At 45.1% G+C, this 11,380-nt stretch overlaps 1 protein-coding gene across 1 annotated transcript; it reads right to left on the minus strand.

Annotated features, from left to right (window-relative positions):
- Positions 1-3,178: 3,178 nt before the first annotated feature.
- LOC123411020 lies at positions 3,179-9,416 on the minus strand. The gene is made up of 6 exons (XM_045103935.1): positions 7,774-9,416; positions 6,790-7,223; positions 5,721-5,882; positions 4,893-4,968; positions 3,849-4,007; positions 3,179-3,620 (listed from the first exon to the last, which is right to left on the minus strand). Exons 1-6 carry the CDS (start codon positions 9,175-9,177, stop codon positions 3,528-3,530), a joined length of 2,328 nt encoding a protein of 775 aa, XP_044959870.1. The 5' UTR covers positions 9,178-9,416; the 3' UTR covers positions 3,179-3,527.
- Positions 9,417-11,380: the final 1,964 nt, after the last annotated feature.

Raw genomic sequence — 11,380 nt, forward strand, 5'->3', positions numbered from 1 at the left:
ATCGGGCAGTGGCCAACGCCGTTGCAGAGTGCTCCTGGCTACGCCAACTTCTCTAGGAGCTGCTTTGTGATGTTCACAAGGTCACACTTGTCTATTGCGACAATATTAGTGCCGTCTACCTCTATGCCAACCCAGTCCATCATCGTCGCACGAAATGTATTGAGCTTGATATCCACTTTGTTCGCGAACAAGTGGCGCTTAGGCGCATTCGAGTTCTTCATGTTCCGACGACGCGGCAGTTCGCCGATGTTATGACAAAGGGATTGCCGACCTCTGTCTTTGAGGAGTTCAGGTCCACTGGTCCAGCCACTATGTCTCCGACGACGTTGCGACTGCGGGGGTGTTGAACATATAGTTTGCATGCATATTTGTATAACCCGGCTCATCTCATAGCCTTTGTATAGTTAAGGTTGAGGCACATCTTATTCCGCAAAAAAAAAGATTGAGGCACATCTTGTACTCTATATATGTGCACATGCATCCAATCAATTCTTTATGTGTTGCATTGCCAAACATCTCTCTTTATAATTACCAATAGGCATCACGTGTGGCACCATCGGGGGTATAATTAAGCAGGAAGTTGTGTGAATTGTCTTTTTGTAACTAAGATCAAAGATTTAATGACCGGGTCGAGCAGAGCTACTTCAAGCAGGAACTGGGACATGGTCTACACCGAAGAAGCGGCTTGGTATGACGCGGTCAAGAGCAACGGACAAAAACACACAGCTTGGCCCTCGTACGCGGCAACAACAAATGGTTTCGCATCTGTCACGACACGGACCGCTGCTCACAGCGGATGCAGTGGAGTGGAGGCCGTCGGCCACGACGCCGCTCGTCCTGGCACGGCATGCATCGTGTCGCAACGTTGTGTGGCGGGCACAACGGCATGTGGCCAAGCCCTTCTTCGGCGGCTTGACCCGTCGCAGCTCCCATGGCGAGCCGCGAGCTTGACCACGGAGGCGGCCAACCACATTGCGCGGCGAAGCCTTCGGCAGCACCCGACGCTACGGCTCCCGACCGATGCCTTCCGGCATGCACGCGTGTTGGCTGCCCAGGCGGCACTTCTCAAGGAGTGCTCGATCGGTCCATTCCTAAATATTTAATTTTTTAAAATTTTTAACTATGAACTACATAAAAAATAGAATAAATGGATCTATATTTTAAATTATGCATATACATATACATGTGTACTCCCTCCGTCCCAAAATAACTGTCTTAACTTTGTACTAGCTCTAATACAAAGTTGTACTAAGCTTGAGACCCTTATTTTGAGACGGAGGGAGTAGTTCGTAGTGAAATCTCAAAAAAACAAACATATAGGAACGAAGGCAGTAGTTTGGAAGACGACTGGTCATTTTTAAGTCCAATTAGGGATGGCCTCTGATGGTAAATGAATGTGAGCAACCACACCATCTGTAACAATATTAACAACATTATTTTCAATGGACGTGGGCCAATGATGGGCCACATGACAAACAAAATCCTCCGGCTTGTTCGGTTGAGGTGGATTTAAAGGGAATTGAGTGGCTCTAACCCAAAATCCCTGCAAATTCCCACAGGGAAGGAATTAACCAAACTAGACCTAAAGGGATTGGAGAGAAGCATGTGGAGGGGAAAAAATCCATCCGTAGTGTTGTACTCCCTCCAGTGTTGTACTCCCTCCGCTTATAAATATATGTTATTTTAAAGGTCCACTAAAAATACATATGAATATATAAACAAATTTTAAAGTATAGGTTTATTTATTTTGTTTTGTATGTAGTCCTCTAATAATTTTTTTAAAAAAACTTATATTTAAAAACGAAGAAGTACTATAATACAATAGTGAGATTTCATGGGCATTGAAGAAAGTGAAGAAGGAGAAGGGTGCCGTGGAGATTGGAGAGGAAACAAAGCTCCCATGAAGAAGATTGGCCCTGCGATGGTGAATCGGTTGTGGAAAGAAACTGTTATGGGGTTTTTCTTTAAACAGAAGAAAGAAACTGTCGTGGAGAAGAAACCAAAATTATTATTTAATGAGTACATCTTTCAACGATACTCTCATCTCCACAAGTTGCTACAAGTGACGCACTGCATGTATGCCACTTGTCGCAACCTGTAAGTTTTTCTTTTTTTTTTTCCATAAAACTGTATTTTCAAAACGTTTTATCTCCTAAACCGTGCATCCAAATCTCGAACCGTTTTCACCGTTGGCTTTCTCGCGTCGAGATCTTTAAAACTAGAACCCATGTTGATAGATTTTGACGAATTATTTTCACACAAAAAAACAGAAGAAAAAAACCCAACGAAAAAACCGTGCCTCAAGTGATATAAAAAACAGAAAACGTATTTTTTCCCTTTCCGAGAGGCACGGATCATGCCTCTCTCGAAGGGAAATTGTGACTCTCGCGGAAGCAAAACCGTGCCTCTCACCAAAAAAAAAGCATAAAACGTGTTTTTTTTCTTTTGGGAGAGACACGGACGTGCCTCTCGCGAAGGCAAAACCATGCCTTTCGCGAAAGCAAAATCGTGCCTTTCGCAAAAAAAATATCAAAAAACTGTTCTTTTTGCTTTCAATAGAGACACGCAAGGCAAAAAACCGTGCCTTTCGCAAAAGCAAAACCGTGTCTCTCAAAAAAAAAATTAAAAATCAGAGTAGATTTCGTACCCCCTTCACCCCAAAATAACTGTCTCAACTTTATACTAGCTCTAGTACAAAGTTGTACTAAGCTTACGACATTTATTTTGAGACGGAGGGAGTATTAGTTTAGAGTTGTGTAAACACCGAGTTTTTTTTTATTTAAAAAAAAGTGCTTACAACACCAGATCGCAAAATGTTGGAAAGGCTCATCGTGCGTGGATTTCGGATCCATTGCTACCAACACATCACAAACGTTTGACATCTCGTGTGCAATGTGCCACCACATCGTCCTGTTTTGAAGTTGTTAAAAAAATCATGTTTTGATGTCGCACACAGGCTCTGGCAGATGCGCATCAATGCCCTCATTGCACACGATTTCATTGATTAATCGTGTGCACAGGATGCCACACTGCACATAGGCAGGCTCATTTGCAGTGCGAGCAATGATTTCAGATGTGAACATCAGATCACGTCACATAGGCAAGATCACATCCATATAGCATAACCAGCATGCATATAACAAAGTTCTAGACGACATCCATATGTGTGACAAAATTCAAAGCCAAGATAACACTTACGTCCTGAATCATATGATCAGTCATGCACCTAATCGCCAAAATAACACTTCCATCATGAATCATATAAGGAAGTTCTAGATGAGATCCATATGATCAGTGCCATGCACCTAATAGCCAAATGCTATAAATCTAACTGACGAAGATCCATATGATCAGTGCCATGCACCTAATAGCCAAATGCTATAAATCTAACTGACGAAGCTCTAGAAATCAAACTGACAAAGTTCTAGAAATCTAACTGGTATCAGCAAGGTAGGATCTAGAAGAGTTTCCCTGCCTAAGCTGGACCGCTGACTGGTCAGGCAAATGTAGCATGATTCTGGGGCGGACTAATGACAACCCAATTGCTCCAGTATGCTCCCTTCTGTCCCAATAATTTTCACCAATGAGTTTGAGTGGCCCTTGAGGAAAATATCAGTGATCTGCAATCAAATGATTCGCACACTGAGTATGGTCTGACGAAAAGAAGTCTCAAACAACTGATGCTATCAAATGACTCATGCCATGACATGAAACAGCTATGCATTACGAAAGTTCAGGATGTTGCTCTCAACAAAACGGCTTTCATGAGAAGAATCGGCCAGTAAAAATGTCTGACATTATGTATTAAAACAACTAATACTGGGTATGATCTATGCATATCAGCATACCTGGGTACACCCAAATAGCTTGAGAGTTCTCAGCGATGAGCAACTGTCAACAATAAGCCCCAAAGCGTCATTGGTCAGACCACGGCAGAAGGAAACATCCAGAACCTCCAAGCATACGGAGCACTTAAGAACGATCGCCCGTGCAGTAAGGTTTCCAACCTAAAGTAAGAGCAGTAGGTTATAGATCTAAATGTGCATAAAAGTTGGTCACATACAAAACAACCAATAAGCATCGCAAAAATACAGTGAAATAAAGTAGGCAGGAACAGTACAGTAAATGTGAGGCCAAAGGCAAGATGCATTTTCTGTTCCACATCGGTATTAGATCTAAAGAAGGCGGGAGCCCCAGGGATTGGTGTCATCTGTGTAAGGCCTCGTTTGGTTAAGGGGGATTGGGGAGGTTTTGAGAGGGAGGGATTTCAGGGGATTGGGTGAATCCCTTTGTTCCACCCAATCCTCTCAAATCCCCGGGGTTTTGCTTCCACTAGTCCCCCGAGGAGGGTTTTGAAACACATGGATAGGAAGGGATTGAAGGGGAACGGAGGGGATTGGGCTAAGCAAACCCCTCCTACCAAATGGGCGCCCGAGGATCTGTGGGGTTTCTGGCCCTCCCGGGGATTTTCCTCTCAAAACCTCCCCAATCCCCCTTAACCAAACGAGGCCTAGGGGGTTCTTTGTTCCATGATATAGGAGTTCAATTATGTTTGTCAGAAATGTGTGCATGACTTATGTATGTGTCATATACTTATATGTCGGCATGGAAGAGTTGGAGTATAATGTGGGAGCGTGTTTGCCCGATAGAGGATTAGTACTACGACTTATAAAAGATCAATTGTCTATTTATTTCATGACTACCTTGAAATTTTATGGATCATCAAACTAAGCTTTTAATAATAGTGCACCCGCTAGCATATTCTTATTTCAAGCATGATGTCACGGATACAGGTGCATACACTGGATGATAGAGTTATGTTTTGACTTCTGAAGGTTTCATATCAATGAGAACACACATCCGAGCTGACATAAGGAGCATGGACAAAGTACCTTCTCAATGTTATTTAGGCTCAACTCACTCAAAGATCCTCCAGATTCTTCCAAAAACTGAGACAGTGCTTCATCACTGCAAAATTGATTAGGTTGATTGCAGCATGAGGAAGATTTTTTGCATAATCTTATTGCACAAAAATCATGTGCAGATCGATACAAAAGAAGAGTACGAAAAAAAAAATTCATAAACTGAATCATCCTAAAAATGTATAACATGTTCAAAATATTCGCAAGTGTTAAGCTGTGCTGATGCATTGGTTGGGACAGCAAATATCCCAGGAGAATAATAATATTTGTGAATATTAAATGATCAGGGGATGGTATCGTGTACACATAACTAAAGCACGAATCCTTTTCTTCTGGTTTGAATGTCCATGAGAACTTTCGGGAAACATGAAACAAGTCAAGAGTCCTAGTGGTGTGTTTGCTTTTCTTATCTCTTTAAATTTTACATTTTGGTGTTTCCAACATCCTAAAAGAAAACAGTAGCAATCAAATCTATTGAAACAGAACATCATGACCACCAAACAGGTTCCCTACACATGCCACCCAGCAGCACATAAGACCTTGACAAACAGTGGAGTAAGAATCAATAATTCACTTCTCATAATCAGCTGATGTTACTAAAAACATGCATTAAAGTCGGACCAAACCATATTGGCACTTCAACAAAATAATCCCATGTATTAGCTTACTGAAAATCATGGGAAGATTGCTAGTTCACATTCAATTATTATATACATCCCAAAATTTTGAAAGACTTAAGATTCATATGCAAAATTTCAGCAGATATAAACATGCATATGAATGAAGAAATGGGAATACCTGAATGTACTCTTTTGAAGTTTTAATTTCTTTATAAGCCGACAGCCATCACGAAGATATCTCATTGCTGAGTCACGCAACCTATTCAAGTTTCGTATATCTAAAGATGATAACTGGGGGCAGTTCACCCCAATAGTCTTAATGGAGGATGAGGTCAGTTTCCTGCAAATTAGACAGCACATAACAAAAAAGTCATAATGTACCCTCATATCACTTCTCTTTATCTGCATAAACATGTCATAGTTAACTTAAAAACATGGCTGATCATATTTATTGGTAAACGTACACAGTATAGTTGCAAGCAACCATGAAGAACACGGTTGGTTAGCATATAGGACAGGGACAGAGATTGGATTGGGGTTTGCAAGATTAGAGTTAGGAGGGTCAATGAACAAGAGAATAGTTATCAATCAAGCAAAAAGAATTTTAGCAATCTATTTATGCTATTGTTCATCCTCTCTAACCTACTCCACAATCCCCTACAGGTCCAGCCATCTTCGCTGCAGCAGATACCTAGTCTGTTCCATTAAGAATATTAATGTCCTCCCAGGTGTGAACAAAGGCACAGACCAGTGACTACCAGTGACTCCAACTATAACTGCATTATGACTATGATCTAATCTGAAAGACAAGACAAAAGTAAGGTACCAATGCCATTAGCAGCATGGAGAACCATGCTACACTATCAGCTTCTGTCCCCTACACACACACACGCGCGCGCGCACATGTCCACACAACAATCTTACTAGAAGGTTTCAAATGCATAGGTAAGCATTTTTCAAGCAACACAACTGACGAAATACTGATTACAAATAAGACAGAGCAGCCATCTATCATATAACCAGTGAAGTTTGATAGTTTTCATAACAATAAATATTTAACAGGCTTCCTAATTCAGTAACAACTTACAACTAGTGACTTCAGTTAAAGAATGAAATTCTATGGAAAAATGCTGCTGGAATTTTAAGTAAAAGGAAAATAGGTAAAGTATAAAATTATAATCTTCTAAGAGAACTACCAAGATATAATATAGACTGAAGAAACTACAGTTATAAGTAGGAAGACTTACAGGCAACCAGCAAATGCTAACTCCCTTATATTAGAGCCATGTATAGGAATGAGCTCATTCACAAACTTGTCACAGACAGACTGTATGCCAGACATTGATAAAACCTCCAGATGTTTAATTTTCTTTAGAGCAGGAAGAATCATCATGGCATCCACATTTAGGCAGTCATTAATATATAGTTCTCTCAATACGGATTGCAGTGTATTAGCAAGATTCTCAATTCCAGTTGATGTGAGAAGAGAGCACTCGCTTAAATTTAGCGAACTCAGAGAAGGTGCTGTTGAGATGAGTTTGTCTAACCCATTATCAGAAAGACGGTAATTTCCCATCAGAGATATTTTTCTTAATAATGGCATGCAATTAGGAACCTTTGCCAAGGTAGCAGGCAAAATATAGTCAGGCATGCATCGCCCAGATAAGTCAAGCTGCAGAACCTTCATAAAAGAAAAGAAAAGAGAAAGTAAGTCCTTGAAAGATGACTTGCCCAAAAACAGGGCAGCGAAGTCTGCTTGTCAAATACTCATAGAGGGTGCTTGGATCCAAGGGACTTATTTTAGTCTGACTAAAAATAGTCTCTTTAAGAGGCTAAAGTTCCAAGCACCCCTGACTAAAGAGGGGCTAAAACTAGTCTTGAGACTAAAATTTTTTAGTCAGGGGTACCCCTACTAAAATGTGGATTAGTCCTCTCTCTCCTCATTTAACTCCTCTCCTTTAACATAGGCGAGTTCTGGATTGGAGGGTTTGGAGGATAATGAATGCTCATTAACTTGATTTTAGTCTCTTTAGTATTTGGATCCAAGCATGGGTGAGGCTAGCAAGTTTTAGTCCCACTACTTTTAGTCATGGGACTAAAACATATCCAAGCACCCTCATAATCAACAGAAGCAATGATGTCTTATTTTCTCAATAACAAACTCATATGTTTAGCAAAAGCAGTAGATGGCGTGATCAAGAAACATGAATTGCATAAGTGAAAATCAGTACCTCTAAGGATTCAGTCATGCATTTCCCAAAAACAGTCTCAAAGTCATCCTCACTCAACCACGAACACTCACTAAGCTGCAGTGCCACAGGATTGTCACACAAGATTTCAGTAAGAAGATGGGTATTCATCTTCCTAGAACGGCACAGTTCCGTGAGAAGTTTATGTTTTAACTCCTCGGGTATGCCTCCAAGAGATTCAATACCTTCAGCATGGCTTGCCAGAGTTTGCATGCATAAGCTTGCAAGTGATGGGACGGGTCGCAGCGGAGCTTTCTTGTTTTTCAAAGGCGTCCACGAAATGACATTATCAGCGCCATTATCTAGTTTAGACGACGGATTCAACTCCCGGGCTCTCAATTTAGCATCTCTATCATCCATGATCCTCATTGCAGTAGAATATGGACCTGGCCAGTCCTGAGCATCAGCCGCAGGCTCTAACTCTTCTGCATCATCTTCATCACTATGTACAACTTCATCTGCTTTGAAGAATGCAAATTTTGGGGCCAGCTTAATAGCTCTCTCTCTTGCCGCTTTCTTCCAAAGCGGTTCCACATCAGCATCAGCTGCTGCTCCTGAGACGCTCTGATTCTCTTCAAAGATCACAGGTTCCGAATCCATCTCATCACCACTTGAATTCTGGGGCAATAAAACCTCATCCACAGCCATTTTCCCCTTTCCTTTATCATCACAACTGAACTTCCGGGTCCTGGTACTAGCTCGCGTACGCACACTCGCAGAAGCACCAGAATCGTTGTTCCCAAGAACCAACTTCTCGTTTCCTTTACCTCTGTTTCCAGGCCCATGCCTGAGAACCTCCTCACTGAGATCCATATCCACAAAGACTGTGTCTGCATCAGATGCTAATGGCTTAACAATGCCACCAGCTGCCTCCTCTGCCGAATCATGCATGAGCATAGACTCCTTACTGAAGGGCTGTTCATCCCTGTCATTAACTTGACCAATTTTCACTTTATGAGCCCTCAAAGAACCATCGCTCCCCTCGCCGGTCATACGCGAACCGATAGCCACCCCATTCGGTTCAGTCAGATTAAAAGGACTGAACAAGTTTGCAGGTACCTTCATGCCATGACCCCCCGGCGGCACAAAATCCTCCATGTCGCTCTCCGAATCAGGCACGTAATCGGCCGCTCCAGCAGGCGTGCCCGCGCTCGGCAGAACAAAATCATCATCACTGTCACTCTCTGAATCAGCCACGTAGTCGGCCAGCCAAGCAGATACGCCCTTGCGGCGCTTCGCCGTCGCCTCCGCGCGCTGGTGCAGCATTTCGTCGTGCACCTTGCGTCCAGGACCGGACCCGCCTCCATCCGGTCCGAGCCCCATCCCCGCGTGAACATCTGGCTCCACAGGCCGCTTCCCGAGCCGAGACCCTGGCCGCAAGCTCATGCGCGTCCCCCGAACACTGGAGCCGCCGCCGGTGCCGCCCCAAGCCCTAGCCTCGCCGCGGCCGCCGTCATCGCTCCCCAACTCACCACCACCGTCCGCGGAAGCATCCGCGGCAAGGGCGGCGGCACGGGCGGAGACGCGAGGCCGCCCGTTCCTCTTCCTGTCGGGGCCAGAAGAAGCGCCGTCACGGTCGGAAGAGGCAGGCGCGGGGGTGTCCGGGCTGGCGGCGCCGGCCAGGCGCAGGCTGCGGCGGGGCGCGTCGACGGCGGGGGACTTGAGGGCCCCGTCGTCGTCGGCGGTGGCGGGGGAGCCGAGGCCGAGGGAGACGGAGGTGGACGGGGACGGCGCCGGCGTGCTCGGCAGGCCGCCCATCGACGCCGGCGGCGACTGCGGGGCTGGGGCTGGGGCTGGGGCTGGGGCGATGGTGGCCCTTGCGCGCGTCGGCCGGCGGCGCATCGGGTGGATGGGGTGGGGTGGGGAGGGGAGGGGAGGCGGAGGGAGGGTATATGGAAGGGGAAGAGGGGGAGGCTTGGCGAGGAAGGAGGCGGCGGGGATTCGGCGGAGGGTTTTTTAATGGGTTTCCTTCCCGCGCGATGGAGGACAGGACGGTCGCCGATTGCGGCGGGCGGCGGTTGGGTCCAGGCCCGATGCGGTGGTGGGGTTCGTGGGTGGGCTCGGGCTCGGTGCAAACCGTACGCGCCGCGTGTGGGTCGTGTCCTGCCTCCTGCCTGGGCCTCCGGTGTGAGGCCCTGTTTATTTAAAAAGTCTTATGACTTTTTTTTCTCAATTAAAAAGTCTCTAGTCTTATTTGTTTGGTTCCACGAACTAACCTGGACTAAAGTTTATTAAATGACATGTTAAAAGATTATATTATTTCTACTAATGGACTAAAAGTTATTAAATAACATGCTAAAAACAATGACACTATTGGAAAAAGTCCCAGAAAATACTCTATCTTAGGGACTTCTTTCTTTAGTCCCAAATACCTACTTTTAGTCCTTAAAAGTCACTCATGTTTGGTTTAGATGGGACTAAAAGGGACTTTTTTAGTCCCTACATTAAAAAAATCATGTAAACAAACACCGCCTGATGATCGTTTCGTCCCCCTGGACTTCGAAATAATTAACCAAAAAAGAAAAGAAAAAAGTTATCATCCAGCCGGTTGATCGTGCTCTCACGTCCGCCGCCTCATTTCTGTTAAGAATAATTAGCAAAAATGTCCGTACGTTGTAACGGGAGATACAATTAATAAAGAACACCTTGAATATACTTAAAAAATTATTGCATCTTTATGATTTTCTCAACACACTAGCATGCTCCTTCCGTTGCAATGCACCTGGTTTTTTTATGAAAACAATTTAGAACAAGATGAAAATCAAAAGTTAAGTCATTATATATTTTTATATTTACATTTTTAATATTTTAAATATTTCATGGTCAAAAATTATCTAAACATATTTAGTTTTGATGTTTACTTTTTTTATACACATTCTACATTTTTGGTATACATCAGGAATAATTTTTATATATGTTTGACACTTTACAAGTACATGATTAGCATTTTTTCATATTAATTTGTTATGTCTAATTTGTTTCAGATCTGGCGCAACCGTCGCGAGCCCCCGGCCACCGCGGCGTCAACCTCCTCCCGCGCCGCCACCCATCAGATCTGCGCAGGGGGGGCAACCACGTGCAGCAGAGCCGCTCCGCCTCGAGCGCGCAAGGTCGCGCCACCTCGTCTCGAGCCCACACCGACCGCGCCGCCCCGGCCCACCTTCAGCTCCAGCTCGCACCGCCCGCGACACCCCGCCTCAAGCGCACTCCGGCAGCGTCGCCCCACCTCCAGCTCACGCCGGTCGCGCCGCGCTCGCTCCCAGCGACCGCGTCGCCGAGCGCCTCTTCTGCCCAGGGGAGCAGCCCCGCGCAACTCCAGCACCGGCAGAGAGGATAGAAGGCCCGCCGCCGCTGACACCGTGCAGGCTTTGCCCGGCGGCGAAGGCAGGGGTTGTGGGGAGGAGTGCAGCTTGTGGCAGCTCCGCGGCCCCGTTCTCAACACATCGTCTTTTAGGGTGACCTGGGGTGGCAGCAATCGATTGGAAGAGGGATGTGGATGGGTGAAGTGGATGGGTGGAGTGGAAGTTTGCTGCATGGAGGTGGCCACGTGGGTGCCGGCGGGTGGTTGTGAGGTGGCTTTGGCTGGCGC

The sequence above is a fragment of the Hordeum vulgare genome, chromosome 7H (assembly GCF_904849725.1).
Source record: "Hordeum vulgare subsp. vulgare chromosome 7H, MorexV3_pseudomolecules_assembly, whole genome shotgun sequence".
Lineage (NCBI taxonomy): Eukaryota > Viridiplantae > Streptophyta > Magnoliopsida > Poales > Poaceae > Hordeum > Hordeum vulgare.